This window comes from Pyrenophora tritici-repentis, chromosome 1 (genome assembly GCF_003171515.1).
Source record: "Pyrenophora tritici-repentis strain M4 chromosome 1, whole genome shotgun sequence".
Classification (NCBI taxonomy): domain Eukaryota; kingdom Fungi; phylum Ascomycota; class Dothideomycetes; order Pleosporales; family Pleosporaceae; genus Pyrenophora; species Pyrenophora tritici-repentis.
In genome coordinates, this window is record NC_089390.1 from 9,279,454 (window position 1) to 9,298,653 (window position 19,200).

Genomic DNA, 19,200 nt, shown 5'->3' on the forward strand with positions numbered 1-19,200 from the left:
ATTTTCTTTTGTGTTGGAGTTTAGGAGTTAGATAGTTCTTCTTCATGAATGAATATTAGCCTGTTTACATATATCATTGCTGGTTTGCCAGTGAGAGGTCTGAGGTCCGATTGGTGCAGAAAGTGCCTGACTGCGTCGCCCGAACAGCTAGGCTTTTCTACTCAGGGCGAGGTGCATGCAACCTGCTGCAGCTGCCACTTCTAAACCATCCAGTGTCCTGCTGCATGTGTCGTTAGGGTTGTAGCCGGTATCGCGAGGGTTGTGGCAGGCATCGCGAGGGCGGAGGCTGGGGAGGCTGGGGTGGGCGACGCCGCCTGCAGACCAGCAGACCACCGACCGCGCAGGCACCGCAAACAGCGCAAACTCACCCACATCAACTCTTGAGTATTAAACAGTACCACAAAGCCTCAAGCACTTTCCTCCTAAGCGCCCACTCAAACAAAAATCCCAAATTTCACATTGAGCGCACACGCATACTGCAACGTTTTTGCGCAACTCCAGGCCTAACTAGACGCGTGCGCTGCTGCGGTACCTCCCGTCCCAACATTGCGCCGACTCAGAAAACAGGTAAAAACGCGTGTTTCTGACATCTACGACATGTCGAGTACATTATTGGAATTTGGTAAGACTGCTCGCGACGCGATATATTGGGTATATGGGATTTGTTGCTGTTGAGAGCGACGTTGGTTCATGGGAATGGACCGCGGATGGAGTCAACTAGATTGCCGCAGGAAGTGATGGTTCAGCTGTTGAGCGAGTGATTGGAGTTAAGTGCAGCCACCGGTTTGATGGTTAGTTATGTTGGCCGCGACAGAGTGTAGAACAAGTCATTCTATATCGTCCTCCATGAGAGGACAGGCAACGACGCTAACAGAGACAGAGACGACCGATTTCACGAAGCTAGTATCAACAGAGGTAGGCTTACATGCGGTGACGAGATGGCTTTATGATCGCGATTTCCTTACCCAGTTTTCTCTAGCAAGAAAAGTAGATGATGCGAAACTAAAGCCACCGGGACGAAAGCCGGCAACGTGTTTGGATGATGACCGTAGTCGCTGAAGCGCACTTGAGACGCATAGGCAATTTTTCGGTATATCGCAGACTCATCAGCGATAGGAGGAACGGTCACACATTGGAGAAGGAAAAGTTCACACTGGGATCGCGGCTTGTGCCGAACACTGTCTTCCTCCAGCGTATCATACATAGTGACAGCCGCCATGACACGGAGGGAAGCTACACAAAGATATTGGAAGGTCAAGTCAAACCAAACAACTGACTAGTAGATATTCGAGCTACCTAGTACTGCGAAGATGCTGCATACAATGATTTTTTACCATTGAGAACCTACCTGAAAACCCCAAAGTTTTGAGGGAGTCAGAATTTGAGCATCCAAGCTAGAGCTCCGCCCCCCATAACACATGCCGACCCGGTAAGAACCGCACTCACAATGCTGATCTGCCGCGCGTCCTTCTCTCGAATTGCCGTGAACCTCTCGTGCCCAAACTGAATCCTCGCATAAGTAGTTGTCTAATCCAACGAGGGGGCCTAGCGGCTCAACCACGCCTCAATGATCTTCTTGGCTCTCGCCGAAGCAGACCGAACGCCAATTCTCAGTTCATGGTAGTGAGACGCTGCCATATCTACCATTGCGTGGACGTCGGGCAGTCGAAATTCAGAGTATGCCTGAACAGTGCCCGGAACGCAGAAGGGCAACGGCTCGGTCGATCCTGAAGACTGAGCAGCAGCGACACGAGGATCTCGGAAATCCTGAAAGAAGATGCGAACATCCTCAAGGCCAGTGATCATTCCCATGGCATGGAAGGGAGTCATGGTATGCGAGCTATCGCCCAGCAGCACGGCGTTGTCTTTGTAACCAAGTTTTCCAGTCTTTACTGACTTGAGTGGTATCTTTAGGTTCTTGACAAACTGGCTTGTGATGTCTTCTTTCGAGAGAAGTGGTCCGACGATTCCCGGAAATTTCTGGTCGAAGAAGTCGGCAAATTCCTCAGGATGCGCTTCGTAGTGCCGGACCTTGTCTGTCGCGCATACCATTCCTGCCCGGAAAGAGCCATCCTGGACACGTGTGTCAGTGTTGTGTTTGTACGTTGGTGCGCGACGTCGGGATAACTTACAAAGTCAGGCTGGCACATGATGATGCTCTCGTCTGCGGGCCATACGAGCAGACCTGTCGAGTTCATGCGGTAGCTTCCATCGTCTGCCGGTGGAAAAAAGAAGTCACACCAGAGCGCATCGAGATACTGCTGAGAAAAGTCCATGTGAAGCTTTCGCATCATGAACTGTCGGACTGTTGAGTAAGTCCCATCAGCGCCGATGAGAAAGTCGAAGTTGACAGTTCTAGTGCTCGAAATAGAGATTTCTTTTACTGATGGAGACTTTTTCTCCTCGCCCGAGGTGTTGTTAACTCTCGGTTCATCCTCTGCCACGTGTGTTAAGTCCTTCCTAGTCACCTCAGCATTCCCCTTCCAGATCATGGTGTCGAAGGTAGCGACTTTCTTCTCAAAGTCGCATGAGGATATTCGATGGTTGAAAAAGAGCTTTGCTGTAGGCTCTTTCATCAGGGCTAACATGACATGCTTTGTTATTTTCTCTCTCGGCAATGTGTGTAGACACTGGTTTGATCAGTACCACTACTGTACTCTTCGAGCAAGTCTCCCCAACTTAATTGTCCTTGAGGGCCATATATCATTGGAATGGTCTTGTGACTTCCGCTTTTGTTCCGCACATGGATCAACCGGGTGTAGATGGGTCTCAAATTCGCCAATATCTCATCAAGGAGACCAGGCACGCCAGCGCCCTCGATGGCCCGTATGCCTCTTTCTGAAAGAGCGAGGGGTATGACTGCGATATCGGGTCGTGCATTTGGGTCTCCGTAGTTGGGATCTTAGAAGTAGGTCAGCTTCATGCAACTCGTATCCGCGCTTAGGAGAGATCTCACCATCTCTCAGGTCGTACAGTTCAACTTCGTATCCTCGTCTTGCTGCGTACAAAGCAGAAAGAGCTCCAACAGGACCTCCACCAACAACGATAACTTTCTGCAGGGACATTTTTTCCGGGTTTCGATCGTACAGGGCTGAGATTGAGGTTCGATTGTGATCAAATGAAGGCACACTATGCTTGGATGACTTGCGAGGTTCGGTTCCTAAGTATCTTTATAGTCTTTCCTATGAACGAGTCGTTCAGTACTCAGTGCGCCCAATGCTATGCCTCTTGCCAAGGCAGCAAGATCTGTAACGGTTTGGGACTTGCCAAGACCGACTTGGGTGAGAGTTGGGTACGGCTATCGCTACCACACTTTCTCATCACACACACCTATATAGCTGCAGTTCCTCCATAGCTACACAATGCAACGCAGTCCTCCTCCTCTCCTCACACCGTTACAAGATCGCATTTCTGTCTCGATCAAATTCCTTGTTTCGTTAAGCTGACACGAGTGAGACACTGCATGTCAGCTTCATCATACATATGATCAATCTACCGCCTGTTTCCACATACGATGGGACATATCAGGGGTATCTGCAGCCCTACAGTTGTTGCGGTTTGTGAGGCAAGGGTATTGCGCATGTCACGTGCGTTGTCCTGGCGCTCCTCCCTCCCCTCCATGAGCACCTTCTCCCCTCACCAGCATCAGAGATACGTCATGTAAATAGACCCTGATTATGGCTACATATAAAGTGGCCATGACAGCACAACAACAACAGAACACAATATACTCTGATGACTGCCTCGCGCGGTTACATGTCAGCCCTCAGGGGGTGTGTCAACTAGAATGTTCTACTATCGTCACAGCTACGTAACACACTGCTGATCTGGAATGCTCCAGATACTCTACTTCATGTATATAGTCGCTCTCTGCAACTCTCTCAATAAACCAACCTTCTCTCTCATCTCTCCTCCGATCCAACATTACACTTTAATTGACTGCATTGTACTGCAACAACAGTCCATGACGTATTGCCCAGAAATTACCTAGTCCAACTTCCAGCATTTAGTATCATATTCAAGAGGACCAAATAATGTTGTAGTGGAAGATTCAGGAAGTAGAAATACTGGCTTTCAGTGATTCATGTAACATACTGACTCTTGGAGTCTATCTAGTACTAGCTTTACCTTATAACTTTCTGTAGCACTACCACATGCTCTGTCGTATGGGGCGAGACGCGATATCGTCGATGTACTTGGCAGAACTTCAGACAAGCAAGTGGTTAGGTCACAGAATATCCCACATTGACTTGATCGATTACGTGTTTGAGCCTAGCCGTGGCTTGGACCATACTTGGTAAAGCAAATGGTCAGTGAAGGTGAACGGGTTGACTTGCTCGTTGGAAGGCATGCTATTAGGCTGTTCAGTATCCAACATACAGATCGAAACATATACTCAGACGCCTCGCAAACACAAGAAGGAAAAGGAATAGGAGTTGGGATAGCAGTCTACAACTCAACCCAGCAAGAGATCTACTCAGAAACAGTCAATATTGGACAATACCAGCTAGTCTACAACGGCGAACTAGAAGGGATTACACGAGCATTTGAATACGCAGCCAAGAACGCTACAACCAACCAGGAATTTGAGGTCTACGCAGATAACCAAGCAGCAATCTATAGGCTCAAAAACCTATCAGATAACCCAGGACAGCAATGGCAACTCCGGTGCCTAAAAGCGGCAAATACAATCCGACAAAAACAAGCAAATATCCACCTACTCTGGGCACCTGGACACACAGATATAGTTGGAAACGAAAGAGCAGACCACCTAGCAAAAGAAGCAACCAAAGAGGACCCCAGATTAACAACAAAGAGCATTGCCTACCTAGGCACGATAACCAATAAGATACAACAAACTGAGCAACGTCAAGAGTACGAGAAATACAAAGCAAGAGCAACCGCTCTAAACAAAGCTACCTACTCAGCAAAATACCCTCTTAAAATCAGGAAAACCATCCAAATGCCACCGAACACGAAAAGATTAATCTCTAGCGCCTTCTACTCTCTTAAGCTAGGACACGGATACTTCAACTCCTACCTAAAGAGAGTCAAGAAACGAGACTCTAATCTTTGCACCTGCCAAAATACTCAAACGCCAGAACACCTACTACTTTATTGCCACCTATACAAAGACCAACGGAAAGCGCTCCTACAAACAATCAAACATCGCCCAGTCACACTACCGCTACTACTCCACACTAGTACAGGTATAGAAGCAACCCTAGCTTTCATCACTAGCACTAGAATAGGAACAAGAAAATAGTACTTAGGACAGCCACCAGAAGACCTACAGAGAGACACTGTATAAAACTAAAAACCACAACCCTCTCCTTTGCCATAAGAGCCCGCTGCTACATCTCTTTCTACTCATCAAACTGCTCTTTAGCACCTGGCAACAAACAGACACAAGCTATCTCTTGTAGAAAAGCCAAAAACCATATCAGCGAACCATACCAGAAAATCATGTAAATTAGAAAAACCAAGATAGAACGGCCTTCGGCCAAAGTCCTACATAGTCTCTGACTGAAAAAGGACTCTAATGGAATAATAATAATAATAATACAGATCGAAACAAATCTTGGATCGCACCATCGTCAATTGATCGATTCATAGATGGTTGCTTAGTTTTGGCGTTGCCATGTGGCTGTTTCTGACGTGATGTGGACTGTTGGTTACTCAATCCCGTGTTGTCGTGCGAGGTTACCTAATTCAGATAGCGAGGGCGAGATGACTTAGAATGCCACCCAAGCCTTCTTACTGGGGGGGCAGTCGGTCCGTACACGGCTAAGCATAGTATTGTTCACGACGGCCATGGATTCATCAGGATCGCCATGGAATTCTCGACAACGCGCATCGATCCATCAAGGTTCATCATGGAATTGTGTACCACGCCCTGCACCCATCGATGCATCGGGATCTCTCAGCATCTCCTCTCTTCAGTAGTAGTATCGTCCTCAGTGGGAACAAAGCGACATCTTTGTTGTTTTGAAACGCTATCTCACTAAGGACTCGTTGCTTTTTCCGCGGGGGACTTGGTGTTACTTTGAGGAGATGACGTCATACAGTTGAGGATCTCGATGGGAAAGCCGTGGCATGACATGGAACGGCACGATTTCGCATGCCGGTACATGAAATGAAGGGCGTCTAATTGGCAGGATGGGGCGAAGCCGTCGGCCACGGAATGAAGCCTGCGTGAGTTGCAAGTTCAGCTCAACGCTGTACCTTCATCTTTGTCAAAGAAAACAGCCTGTATGCTCGATTTGAGATCACTTTGGGCTGGAAAGATGCAGCACCTTTCCCGAGTGTGGCGTGCCGCGAGCCAATAGCGCGTCTTGGAAATCTGAGAATAACGCAATTGTAATGAGGCTTAGAGTCATCGTTGTGTCGCATATGTACGATGATCTGAATCGATCATGGTCATGGTCGTGCCGCGCGGAGTGGCGGCAACGTTGCTCCCGCATTGTACCTATGCCGCGAAGCGCCAACCTTGGCCTCATGGCACGTGTTAATCATTAGTCATCCGTCTAAACCACCTCGGGAACCGAGGGCGCCCCTCCATCTCTCCCACTGCTTGCATAGAGGCGTCAAAACAGTCGTTGTTCCCCCGCAAGCGGCCTGGGTTCTCGTGCGCTATCTGCGGCGAAGCTGTCCGCAATTTCGCTTCGCGCCCAATCCCTGCTTCAGTATTCATCCAAGGATGTCTTGGCAAGGTGGGTGAAGGACAGCCACCTTCTCATTTCACATGCTGTGTCTCTCTTTTGCCATAGCTAGGCCATCGGCCAACCTGGCATTTGTCTCTCTACACTTCCATCCCCTTTGTTCGTCGCAAAGGGTCTGTCAGCATGCAGGCCTCAAAAACTATGACAGATGATCCTTTGTTCCGTCGAGCGACCCCTTCGCACGGTGCCACCTCTGAGCGCATCAGTATCGAGTTACAAGGTCTAGCTACGCAAGCTGATGAGACGCCGTTGGCAACAACTGCTGCAAAAAGTTTCAACGCCGATGATTGCCATTCTTCGGAGAGTGCTGAGCCATCACCTGGCCCTGCGCGCAAAGTGTCGCGACTCCAATCTGTCATAGAGATTGCCACTCTGGCTGGAATCAGTTTCTTAAACACTATGGGATCTGGCATTCTTATCGCTGCCCTTCCCAGGATCGCCCAGGACCTGGGCCTCCCCCAAGGACTTATCCTTTGGCCTGCCGTAGTATACGCCTTGGCAGCAGGATGTCTATTGCTCATCTTTGGCGCGACCGCAGATGCAATAGGTACAAAGCTAGTTTGGGTCACGGGCGCGTTTCTTTACACTGCCTTTACGCTTGCCATAGGATTTGCGCAGACCGGCATTCAACTGATCTTGTTCCGTGCATTTCAAGGTGTCGCCATATCTATGTGCCTACCAACGGCTGTCAGTCTCATCACAAACACATTTCCAAAAGGCAAGTGGCGCAACACGGCATTTGCCATGAATGGGATGGGTCAACCACTAGGCTATGCTCTAGGCCTGGTGTTGGGTGGCATCTTCACGGATACTGTTGGCTGGAGATGGGCCTACTACATGATGACGATCATTAGCTTTTTTCTTTCTACCACAGCCATCTGGTCATTGCCATCGGTTCCCCGCCCCTCGAACAAGCCATGGAAGCGCCAGCTGTTGGAGGATATAGACTGGCTCGGAGCCATCATAATGAGCGCGGGACTTGGTCTGTTGTTCTACGTCCTGGCAACTACATCTTCTTCCTACACCAGCATCAAGAGCGCCCCTTCAATCGCCATCTTAGTGGTATCACTCCTCCTCCTGGGCTCATTTCCTTTTTGGATGCATTATCAAACTGCGCGAAGCAAGCCAGCTCTTATACCCAACCGTCTCTGGAGTCAAGCTTCCTTCAGAACCGTGTGTATCGCAGTCTTCTTTTGCTGGGCATCTCTCAACGGTATCGAATATTTCACAACGCTCTAGTAGGTTACAGTCGGTCAAAGCGCGCATCTGATACTTTCCCATTGCTAACAAAACATGACTTAGTTTCCAACAAGTTGAGGGTGTCTCCGCCTTACAAAGTTCCATCCGCTTCCTTCCTCACGTCGTCATGGGAGTTGCAACAAACATCGTGACTGCCTATCTCGTTGCGCGAGTGAAAATACAATACCTGGCTGTAGTCTCTGCTTTGATCACCATGGTAGCACCGCCATTGATGGCTACGGTGGACATTGGCGAGAACTACTGGCTTGCACCCTTTTGGGCGCTGTTCCTATCACCAGTCAATCCTGACGGTACTTCAGAAACCCCTGATTTTGCTTACTGACAATGGCACTAATGAATATCCAGTCTTGTTTACGGTATCGAACCTCGTCATCTCGGACGCCTTCCCCCCAGAGGTACAATCGCTGGCTGGAGGTGTGTTCAATGAGGTCAGCCAGTTCGGAAACTCCGTTGGTCTCGCTGTCACCGCCGCTATCGCTGCGAGTATCACCGAACATTCAGCCTCCGAGAGAGAGCAGGACGCGTTGATGAAAGGTTATCGCGCCGCCTTTTGGACAATCTTCGCTGGTACGGTAGTCGTCGTTGTGGTAAGCGCGTATGGACTCAGACATGGCGGCTTTATTGGTAAAAAGAACGACTAAATGTATGTCTGACCCGTTTAATTGCTCAGCATGTAATCATCGCAAAGATACACCCTAGCTGGCTTGTGAAATTACGAGAATTTATTCCATTTGACACTTTACACTTCTACTTCAGATAATACATACTCAAGCCCGGGTGCTTCCACTCCAACCAGTCCACTACCACCATACGTCGACTATGTTTTACCCGTCATCCCACCTACTCCCTGACCGATTAGAATTCTCATACTCCACCACATTCTCTGTCCCCATATCAATATCCAGCGGCTGATCCCCATCGCTCTAGAGCACTACGTTAAGTCCAACATCAACCGACTTGCCCCTGCGACGCTTATATAACACCCGGCCCCTGTCATTGACCGCCACCAGCAACATCTACCCATCCTCACATGCCTCACCGTCCACAACCACCACGAGCAACGCTTGCTCCCACGTCTGTTCCTCAGTCTCTTCCGCATCGCAATGTCTGCTGCCTTCCATCACGTCAGGGCACTGCATCAGCGCGTTCAAGATGAAAGCCGGGAGTCCGTCCATCAGCTCCACTTCATAATCTGCATCGCGTGCTGTGACGCCGTATGTAGCAGCGTTGTCGTCGAAGACGTAGGCACCGAACATCATGTCGTCAAATTTCTGTTAGGTAGCGATATCAAAGTAGTTCCCTATCATCGTTTGTTATCGTTTGGGAGCGGTGGTTTTGGGGGTCGTCCCGATGCGGTTGACTGTACCATGGTACCATTTTCATCATGTCGTCGAATCCGTGCATTCCAGGGGTGCCGCAGGGCTTTCCGCCATAAACGGGCATACGCGGCGTCAGCACAAAGCGTATGATTGGCGACGAGCCAGAATTGTCCATTTCGTTACCATACCTTGTTGGGATCCAAATGGCACTTGTACTATCTCGTCCATCTGTGTGGAGTCTTATGCGCTTGGAGAATGTGGATAAAGATGTAGGAAGGTGCGACGGGATGGGGATTTGGCCTTCTTGCATACACCGGTCGATGTAGGTCTGATAGGAAAGTTCTGTTAGTGCGGGAGTTTCAGTCCAGAAATAATCGTACAGAACGACCGTGTCTACCAAGGCTAATTCACGTATCCACAAGACTTTCTTCTTGCGCCTCTTGGTTAAGTGAAGATTCTGTATCCCAGTTTTCCTTTGCGCAACGCCAGCCATTCCTATCAATTATATTAGATAGCAGCCGACACAGGGTATTACAATGACCTCAGGGACCACGCGTACCACAGGGAAATGATCAAATGGCATATAGCCGAATATTCCGTCCAACCCATTTGTGGTGGCCATTGTGGTCGATACAGTTCACCAGGAAGTTATGGTGGATGGAGGTGTGCAAGGTTGTGAAATTACACGATGAAATAGCCGCTGGAGCGAAATGAATATCTTCCGTTAACGTGGTAGTCGGCCTGACAAGCTACACCGGTCAACGAGCCATTTTTTACCAGTACACCAATGGTTGTTCTCGAATCTATCTAAGCTGCCTATGGCAGACTGGGTACTTGTTACGGAATCCTGTTCTTCAGAACTAAGTTCAGTGGCCCAGGCGTCGTTGTAAAGTAGTCCGTCGCCTTTGTAAACATTCTTGTGCCGTCCTCCCCTGGCGCAAAATCGAAATCGAAGCTTGTCAGCAACAACGCGGCCGCTACACGGATTTCCATCAAGCTCAGGTTTTTCCCGAGACAGGCCATCTTGCCTGTCAGATCTCTGGTCAGCCATGTTCTTCAAAGTCTTTATTGCTACTGTATGATGAGATGGCCTCTTACCTGTACTCCAGGGTACGAAGGCAAGCTTATTGATGATCAAATCGGGCTTGCTGGTGAAGCGTTCGGGTATAAAGGCTTCGGGTGACAAGAAATTACGTGCATCTACAAAGAACATATCAATTCAGTTACCTCTTCTTCAAATCCGAGTGCGAGACGTTCGACATACCTCGTAGTATGCTGTACTGTGGAGTGACTATTGTCGTTCCTTCCGGAATAAAGGTACCCTGAATTACCAATCCGCCCTTTGGCGGCAGTCTGAGACCCGACGACGGAACTGCAGGGTTGAGCCTTAAAGTTTCGTATATCGACGCATTCAAATGGCTGCACTGTTGTAGAGCCTTGTAGTTGTGCAGGTCGATTGTAGCTAACTCCGTGCGGATCGTTGCGAGGTGTTCGGGGTGTACGGTGAGGTAGTAGAGCATGTTTGCTAGAACTTGACGGACCGGGTCACTGACTCTTGTTTAGCTTATGATAGTAAAAAGGTCAATGCAATCGAGATCTTACCTGCCTGCAACGATGACTAGGATGAAGTCACCTAGGACAAAGTTCCAATTCGCTCGAAGCCCACCGTTCGACATCGCGTCATCAACGACGTAGCCGATGACATTTTTTCTGGCCTCTTTGTTCATCTAGAAGATCACGTCAGCATTGCATCGCTTGGATTTGTTTGAAGGAATCACCTGGATGTTCCTTTCCAACTCAGCATGCGCCCAGTCCATGAATTGCCTATAGTATTTCATTCGTTCGATGTATGGAATACCCATTAAAAGATGTTTGATCCAAGGGGCTGCAGCCAAAGGGCCAAGTTTCTTGTGAGCCATATGATACAATGCAAGGATGGGATGTTCGCCTTTGGTGAGGTTTCCGAAATCTACTGTGAGACCAAAGAGACCCATGAGGTCGAATGTGTAGTATTCGAGCCATACCGATATATCGAGGGGATCATTCGTACGTTTGGCGAGCTCCGCATTGAGCTTCTCAGCATGCTCGTATACAAGGGGCACTGCTGTGTCCAGGGCTTCATCTTGGTTTCAGCAGGAGCAGCATGATGACATGTACTTGGCTTACCTTTAATGCTGAATGCTTGGTCCCATATTCGTCGTCGATGACTATGAATGGCGCTGTCGCGAGTGGTGTCAAGTGATACCATGGGATGAAGCAAGTCGTAATAGGCTGCGCGACTGCAAGTTGACTCCGGGCCATGGACTTTGTGAAAAGCTTCTGCACCAAAGATGGTCACTTCATTTGGACCTAAGAAACCGAAGTCAGCCTTTTTGCCCTTGCCAGAGGTATAAGCTATTGTGGTGAGACTAACCCGTCCGAACAACGTCGCCGTATTGCTTCCTCAGTTCTTCAAGCAGTTTGCAATTTTGGTTGAAGGCCATGTCCCACACATGGGTCAGTTTTGTAATCTTTAATCTTAGAGGTCCATTTATGTGACGCAATGGCGATAAGAACAGCCGGAAGAATATAATGCTTGTGAAAAGTCCTGCAAGGTATGCAATGCCCAGATTCAGTCCTCGTTCCGCAGCGCTGCGTAAGGAGACATCGTAAAGCTGCAATTCAGTAGCAACGACAAATATGAACGCAGATAAATGACATGTTGCGATACGCGCAGCAGCAAGATCGTGTTCCCCATGTATGAAATATGTCCAGTGACTGAGGATTCCAGAAGCTGAAGCGATAAGGTATCTGGCTGTTGGCGAACCCATCGTGTATGACGTATGGATGGTTGGATGACAGATTCTTCGGTGGGGACAGTTGTTTTGAATTCACGATCAAACTTTGTACGGTTAATTGAGCCGCTAATCGAGGTCATAGTGGTAATCCAAAGCAATATTAGTCCAATGGCTTGTAGCTTGGCTGCCGGGCAGATATCGCTATTTAAAGCTCATGTCGCGCCTCATTCCCAGAGATCACACACCTCTTCATCGTTCGGATACCGAGTGAAAGCAACCAAGCATGGCGGAAAATCCTGATTACGTATTTACACGGGATTATATCGACAATAACCGGTTAGTCTAATGGTTTCCCGTAATCACTATTCGTGTGAACTTCAAGACGGTCTTTACTCACACTCTCAGTATCAACCTCCAACACTACCTCTGGGTAGAGCTATTCGGATATCTCACGCATCCAAACATCCGGCTGTTGGAGAAAGCTCACTCGAGCACTGAGAGTAAGCCGCTACGCGTAGCTGATGTGGGGACGGGTACAGCGTAAGCCTCTCGGGATTGTGCGATACAACACCCGTGCGGCTAACACACATCAAGTATCTGGCTTATCGATCTTGGCGCTCGGCTTCCCCACGATGTTCAATTGGACGGACTAGACGTATCTTTCAATGCTGCCCCACCAGCAAGCTGGCTGCCTCGCAATGTTACCTTGAGGAATTGGGATATCAAGGAACCCGCACCAGCGGAACTTATTGGTGCTTACGATCTGGTACATATTCGCAACTTCGCCTTTGTATTGCAGGATGCGGAGATACCAAGCATCCTTGACAAGCTAATTGCTCTACTCAGTGAGTCCTTCATCCTGCAAAGTCCCGGCGCCGCTAACGTTAAGCCAGAGCCCGGCGGCTACATACAATGGGGCGAGCCTGACGTTGCATCTTTTCGAATCGAGAAGACGGAGGCGTCGAATAAGGTAGAAGCACTGACCGGTCTTTTGGCGTTATCTCAAGGTCAAGACGCAAGACTAAAACCCACCTGGGTCCCCGGTCTTGCGCGGTCATTTGAGCTTGCGGGGCTGGAGCAGATGCATACGGACGTGCGTGACGCTCCTCCTCATCTTGCACTTGCAATGCATGAATGCAATCTCACCATCCACGAATTGATAGCCAGGCAGACTGGTAAGCCGGAGATCGCAAAGGCTTTGGCCCAGATGATGTCGGAAGTTGGTGTTGAGACAAGAAATGGGGCGTGTTGGGCTTTCACAAGATGGACGATTATTGGCAGGAAGCAGGATGAAGTCTAGTGCGCAATCGGGCAATAAGCTCGAGCCGTGTGGCTTATCAGTAATGCAAGGGATTACGAGAACGTACGTGCATTGGTAGCGTGATTACTTTCCTAGCCAAAGCGGGGAAGGGTCGGCGGGTGGCGCGGGGTACTATCGGGTCTACGGTTATAGTACCGCATGATGACTACTTGCACTGCTGACTCAAGTGGGGTGGTTGGATGCACTCCCTCTTACGCCTCAGCCTTGCTGAGTACCGACAGCCTGGTACAAAAGGCCCCCATATTGCCCGACTAGCGCCATTGTTGTTCAGAGTGAACGGCGATACCTACCTAGGTACCCACATTTAGCTCGTAAAGCGCCTACTTACGATGACTGCAGTACTGACCGCATTAAGGTGGCCGGATCCGCTCTGTCGACTTCTGCCTAATGTAAAGCAAGTATTGATGTTCTGAATGAAGGACAATCGTTTGCCCGCTGAGTGATCGCGTATACACAGTCGAATTACGGCGAGTGGTTTTTGTTGCCATTCAGGACTACCCTTCTTGGAATCGGCCCGATGCTTCTTGGCCGAATGTTCTACAACCTTCACTTTCACTCCTTTGCCGTTATGTGCTTACGCATATCTTATGTATATAACCTTGTGTATCTACTCCGTAGGACAATCAACGCAGTTCTTATATGCAGTTGTTGACGTCTTGTCTACTGCGATAGTTTTCCTCGATCGGAATTTGCTGCGGCGACGTAATTATTTGGAGAATTTCGGATGCAGTAGTTTTGGGTGCTGACTTCCACTGGATCTAAGGGGCACGCAAGGCTCACATAAGCTTCTCACAATCAGGACTGTAAACAATGCATTCTATCAAACTTGATTTTCTTGTAGATCATTGCATCGACTATCGGAGGCTGTGAGAGCTCCCGGGGTCTATATTTGATCTAGACACAAGGCGAAGTCTATACTACTTTGAACCACCAAGAATTTCTTCCACCGCCTTGACAATGTCAGAAGTGGCTGTGAAGTTGGGACAGTGACCACTTTCGACCTCGAAAGTGCGCACTTCCCGACCAGCTTTCCTCATGATCTCCACCATCGACTTCTGATAATCGAACGGTACGGTCATGTCTTGAGTTGTATGAATATAGCTCACAGGTATGTCTTTCCAGGCGGTCTTCGTGATGCGATCGTACATGCACTGGCCATTCCAACGAACCAGAGTGTTGAGGTATGCATCCACATCAGATTCAGGGAGCGTGGTGTTCCCAACCAACAAGGTCTTAGGGTCACGACTGACCACCGTTTTGTCGTCGGCGAAGTCGAAGGCGAGTGGAATGAGATCTCCTTGGCCGAATTCCTCCACCTTATCAATCATAGACCATCCTGCTTCCTGGGCAAAGGCGGTCATGTAAATGAGCTGTGAGACGCCAGCAGATCTGTTGTTTAGTCCCAGATCGTACAACGCGTTCGTGCCAACTTGTCCGCCATAGGAATGCATCAACGCAGCGATGGTTTGACCCTTGTCGATAAGCCCCTTGATGAAGTCCCGCATGAATTCCGTGTCCGACTCAAGATTGGCAGTTGGTGGTCGAGCTTCGTTCATAGAAGGTAGCCGAGGTACGTGGACCTCATATCCGGCCTTCTTCAAAGCCTTGGTGAGTTTAGAGTAAGACTCTGGGACGTGCCAAGCGCCAGAGACGATAACGATGGTGGGCTTGTGGGAAGCCATTGCTTTAGCGGTGATGAGAGTGAAGAAGAGTGCGTTCAAAATCAAAGAACCAACGCGTGCGAACAGCATTTTCAAGGGACTGGAAGTTCCAGGGATTTGAGGCTACGCCTTTCAGCTGCATATGTTTCCAGCAGCGCGGTTCCTGGGCATTGTTCTCATATATTTGTGGAACGCAATAGCACATGCATATTCTAATAGCCACGCGGACTTCGTCTAACACGGCTTGATCATGAGAATACGCTAAACTCAGGCGTTTTTGTGCATACCAGCAGAGGATGAGCTGAGAGCCCGAAACCATACAGTATGTGGAATTGACGAAACCAACATACGCTAGTCCTTGTGGCTGCAGCATACTCCGCAGATCGTTGTATGTAGCTCCGCGGAGGCATATCAGCAGCATGAATCACAGTGCATACCTAGGTAAGTAGTTACTGCGCGATTAACACTCATCTTTCCCAAGACACGTCTTTTGACATGGACAGTATATCGATTAGATCAATGATCTCGGAAAATGTTTCTCCAGTGAGTCAATACGTATCGAAGTATGAAGAAAGCGGGTCAATTGCACTGGGTAGCATCTCTGACCTAACTATATTCCAAGCTCAATCAGATGGATGTATGCAGGCGTCCTCTGTATCAAGCAAGCATGTATCCTTACTTCGGTGTCCGAAAAAAAGGTCGCTTACATCTCGCTGAGGCACACCGTCGAATCCACATCATATCTAACCTCGCCCCCACGAGAACCGAAGGATCCAGCTTACGCCGCAACCAAGACTTCTGGTGACTATGTATAGAGTGACCCCGCCACGTGCCAAGCATGAGAACTGCATCGATGCGGCGCAGCTGATCCAATGAGTCGCTGAGATTATAGTGGGGCATTATGACCAGGATAGATAGTCTTGCAGCAGGTTAGAACCTTGGAAGCTTTGCAACCCAACACGGACGTGCATTGACAATCCAGAAAGAATCAGGGAGATAATGTCTTGGTGGGGAAGGCTTCATTCGACACGTGATGGGGAAATGTTTTGCTTTGTTCGCAGTATTCTAAGCTTAACTAATGGCCAACCTGATAATGTCGGAGAACAATTGTGTCCGATTCCGTTCCAGGCTCATGACAAACTTCAACAGTTGTTCTGACGTCAATGTTTGTATCCCGATCCAAATCAGAATATCCCTTGCTCTTATCTTTCCGAGCCGAATCTAGCAGTGCACTTTTAGACTGCCCAGATGGAAATCCACTTCCTGCTCGCTTCCTGCCCTTCTCTGCTCTGAACAAGCCAGGTATCATTGGCAGACAGGCGCATATGATGGATGTGTCCATTTCCACCATTGTCCAAATGCCTGGAGTTGTGAGTGTATCTGCTGAAAGTAAGCTTTCGAGTTCATCTTCCAAAAACAAGGCATTTACTGACAGGTAAGATCAGCGATCTCGATAGTCAAGAGTGATGTGATCCGTACAATACTCATGATACACACTCTATGATCTCAGATTAGACTCTACAGCTTCTGGACGGGGATTCAGACTTTACTTACAAGCCACCTAATAAGAACACCAACGATATTAGAATCTTCCTTGTCCTTGAGAGCTGCAATGTCCAGACCCGAGCTTGAGGCAAAGCCAGAATAATGACATCGAGAGAGATGTTGACTATTGCCATGGCAAGCCAAAACGCCCTGTTGTTAATACTTGTACTGGGTACAGCGAGGTTCCACTGGCCAACAATAGGATTGTTCGAAAATATCAATCCACCCGCAGCAGCAAAGAAGTAACCAACCAGTATGAAGGCTGTGATGTTGACGGATATGGCCAGCCGTCGATCGACAGAGAACATACGGCGATAGAAGAGCAATACAGATGCCTTCGACAATGTGATGCTGGCGTTGTAGATTACGTTATTTGCAAGGGCTATCTGTTGTTTTCACTTAGTCATGTGTCGTGCATGTGCCATTAAGAGGTGGAGCGATTTACCTTGAGGTATTTCTCGAGCTGAGCAAGACTATATTCGGAGATATGGTATCCTGCCCCTCCGACAGTGGCCACTAGAACTGTTGTGGTTAAGAACCCATACGCGAACACCAGAGAGGCCAAAATGGCCCAATCATCCCACCACAAGCTGATAGTCTTAAGGCGTGACGCAAAACGTGCTATTACACATGCTGTCGCAAGTGCTGTCATGGCACTTGTGATGCCAATGAAGACGACATAGCTGTGACTGATCTCGTCCGGATGCAATGACGGGGTTGGCGGTGCTTGCGATTGAGGAGCCATTTGCAAGAAGACGGGATGTATGAAGAGAAGCTATACAATGAAAGCGGGATATAGCACAACAGTTTAGAAGCTAGGGCTCTCAGTAATAAACTTTCAATGGGTCCCAGACTTGTGGTATTGGGAAGAAAATATCGTACATACAACCCGACAGAAGGTTGAATAAATCTGGCGTTGGTATACACCACGGCAAGCGCCTCGGCCCGTAGAGGCATAGCGCAGCACTGCAAAGCCACCTGCACCCTGTTATCGCCAAGCCTTACGGGGACCGACAATTCATCATGAGTGCATGTTCATGGGCGTCTGCAGCTTACGTGCATTTCGTGAGCAACTCTCCTCACACCACAACCTCAGGAAGATCTGCATGCTGACCAGCAGATAATGCTTCAGCTGCACAGCCCCCACACTACAGGGCCTGTATCGCTACAAGCATCAGTGTCATCCTTGCATTCACCTACAATTCGACATTGCTCAATGCGCACCTCGATGAAGGATCATGCGTTCAGAAACTCAGCTTACTTGATCAGCTCGATTCGTAACAGTGTCGCGACAAAACGACGAAAGTAGATTATAGTCAGGGGTCAGGAGTAAATGTGGCTGAATTTTCAAGGCAAATAACTGGTGCCGGCCACCATAGTAGCCATCGCTTTCGCAAATTGGATAAGCTCCTCGCCTTGGAACGGCACACTGTGACCCATTGAATGCGTTATCTCGACACGACGTGATGAGACACACATTCGGAGGACTTCAATACTCTCGCCGGGATAGTCGACATCATCCGGACTCCATGCATGCACGGACGGAATCTTTATCCTCCGGTCTTCTTTCACATCTCTCGCCCTCAGCTGTGTAATTCTACCGTTCAAAAGTTCATTCCAGTCGCTGGGTAGGGTGGCGCACAACAATGCAACGCTCTTGATGTTGCTCCGAGCTTTGCTGTGCTCCGAGGAAAGCAACAGGGTGGCTATCATGGCGGCGCCTAACGAAAAGCCAATAAGAACGTCGAACGGCCCATTTTCGATAACATATGCTGCAAGATCCTCGATCGCATTCAACGCGCTCTGTGCTGTGCCATCGAAGTAGGAATAGCAGACTTGGTGAGTTCCGAAGATCTCGCAGACACCTTTCGCTGCGGGCCAGAAATGGCTGCCTTCGATGAAATCCCAATCGAAATGTGGTATCAGCTGTTGCCGCAGAGCTGCAGTTTGAGATTCGAATATCTAATACATCAGGGTTAATGAGATGCACATTCTGGTAGTAAACTGTTTCTTACATCGACATTGGTTCCTATCCCATGCAAGCAAAGAGCTTTGTACTTGATAGGCGTGGTGTCTAACATTAGAGTCATCTTGAGCTGGACAGAAGGTGTGAAGCAGCCAAGACCCCAGGTGTAGAAAGCGTATGAAGACGTCAAAGCATTCTTCTGTTTCCACCGTAAGAGGCCAATATGCAATAAATAACCCGACCTACAGACCCGAAGTGGTCCGTGATGATAGCAGGCCCCCACAATCCCCAGCGGTGGCTTCTGGGGGACCTACATGCACCGGTTATAATCACCGGTAATCTTGGCAGACAATAGCGTTTCTAGGCATTGACATCGGGGCTATCGAGCATCGTATCTGGGTAGCTCGCCGTAGCATGATCACCGTAAGCACTGTTGTGGCGAAGCTGTCATGAATCTATGCGCGGAAAGAGCTAGCCGCGATAGGTGATTGTTTTTCCAAGTTTAACAAATGAGGCACAGTTTTTGTCTGCTGATCGGAGCCTTCCAATGTCTTCATCCTATATGTTCTGAGTCAAAAGGCCCTACTTCGCAGGGCAATCATTATATGTACACACATACACCAGGTACC

The 19,200-nt window shown here is 48.8% G+C and overlaps 8 protein-coding genes across 8 annotated transcripts; 2 read left to right on the top strand and 6 right to left on the bottom strand.

Annotated features, from left to right (window-relative positions):
- Positions 1–1,545: 1,545 nt before the first annotated feature.
- On the bottom strand, positions 1,546–3,065 carry PtrM4_035890 (uncharacterized protein; the record flags this gene model as incomplete). The annotated part of the gene is made up of 4 exons (XM_066104130.1): positions 1,546–2,073; positions 2,133–2,630; positions 2,744–2,901; positions 2,957–3,065. The coding sequence occupies 4 exons, from the start codon at positions 3,063–3,065 to the stop codon at positions 1,546–1,548; spliced, it is 1,293 nt and encodes a 430-aa protein (XP_065966332.1).
- A 3,780-nt stretch (positions 3,066–6,845) lies between these two features.
- On the top strand, positions 6,846–8,623 carry PtrM4_035900 (ProP, Permease major facilitator superfamily; the record flags this gene model as incomplete). Its single annotated transcript, XM_001939400.1, has 3 exons — positions 6,846–7,960; positions 8,025–8,272; positions 8,328–8,623. 3 exons carry the CDS (start codon positions 6,846–6,848, stop codon positions 8,621–8,623), a joined length of 1,659 nt encoding a protein of 552 aa, XP_001939435.1.
- Positions 8,624–8,998: 375 nt separating this feature from the next.
- On the bottom strand, positions 8,999–9,241 carry PtrM4_035910 (uncharacterized protein; the record flags this gene model as incomplete). The annotated part of the gene is made up of 1 exon (XM_001939401.2): positions 8,999–9,241. The coding sequence occupies one exon, from the start codon at positions 9,239–9,241 to the stop codon at positions 8,999–9,001; it is 243 nt and encodes an 80-aa protein (XP_001939436.2).
- An 897-nt stretch (positions 9,242–10,138) lies between these two features.
- On the bottom strand, positions 10,139–12,111 carry PtrM4_035920 (CypX, Cytochrome P450; the record flags this gene model as incomplete). Its single annotated transcript, XM_066104131.1, has 7 exons — positions 10,139–10,329; positions 10,400–10,501; positions 10,566–10,849; positions 10,904–11,028; positions 11,080–11,423; positions 11,468–11,650; positions 11,715–12,111. The coding sequence occupies 7 exons, from the start codon at positions 12,109–12,111 to the stop codon at positions 10,139–10,141; spliced, it is 1,626 nt and encodes a 541-aa protein (XP_065966333.1).
- Positions 12,112–12,361: 250 nt separating this feature from the next.
- On the top strand, positions 12,362–13,378 carry PtrM4_035930 (putative umta methyltransferase family protein; the record flags this gene model as incomplete). Its single annotated transcript, XM_066104132.1, has 4 exons — positions 12,362–12,414; positions 12,484–12,618; positions 12,673–12,923; positions 12,972–13,378. The coding sequence occupies 4 exons, from the start codon at positions 12,362–12,364 to the stop codon at positions 13,376–13,378; spliced, it is 846 nt and encodes a 281-aa protein (XP_065966334.1).
- A 938-nt stretch (positions 13,379–14,316) lies between these two features.
- PtrM4_035940 (alpha-beta-Hydrolase) lies at positions 14,317–15,150 on the bottom strand (the record flags this gene model as incomplete). The annotated part of the gene is made up of 1 exon (XM_001939403.2): positions 14,317–15,150. One exon carries the CDS (start codon positions 15,148–15,150, stop codon positions 14,317–14,319), a length of 834 nt encoding a protein of 277 aa, XP_001939438.1.
- A 1,408-nt stretch (positions 15,151–16,558) lies between these two features.
- Positions 16,559–17,350, bottom strand: PtrM4_035950 (uncharacterized protein; the record flags this gene model as incomplete). Its single annotated transcript, XM_066104133.1, has 3 exons — positions 16,559–16,565; positions 16,615–16,991; positions 17,051–17,350. 3 exons carry the CDS (start codon positions 17,348–17,350, stop codon positions 16,559–16,561), a joined length of 684 nt encoding a protein of 227 aa, XP_065966335.1.
- Positions 17,351–17,952: 602 nt separating this feature from the next.
- PtrM4_035960 (FSH1 domain containing protein) lies at positions 17,953–18,695 on the bottom strand (the record flags this gene model as incomplete). The annotated part of the gene is made up of 2 exons (XM_001939404.2): positions 17,953–18,567; positions 18,621–18,695. 2 exons carry the CDS (start codon positions 18,693–18,695, stop codon positions 17,953–17,955), a joined length of 690 nt encoding a protein of 229 aa, XP_001939439.2.
- Positions 18,696–19,200: the final 505 nt, after the last annotated feature.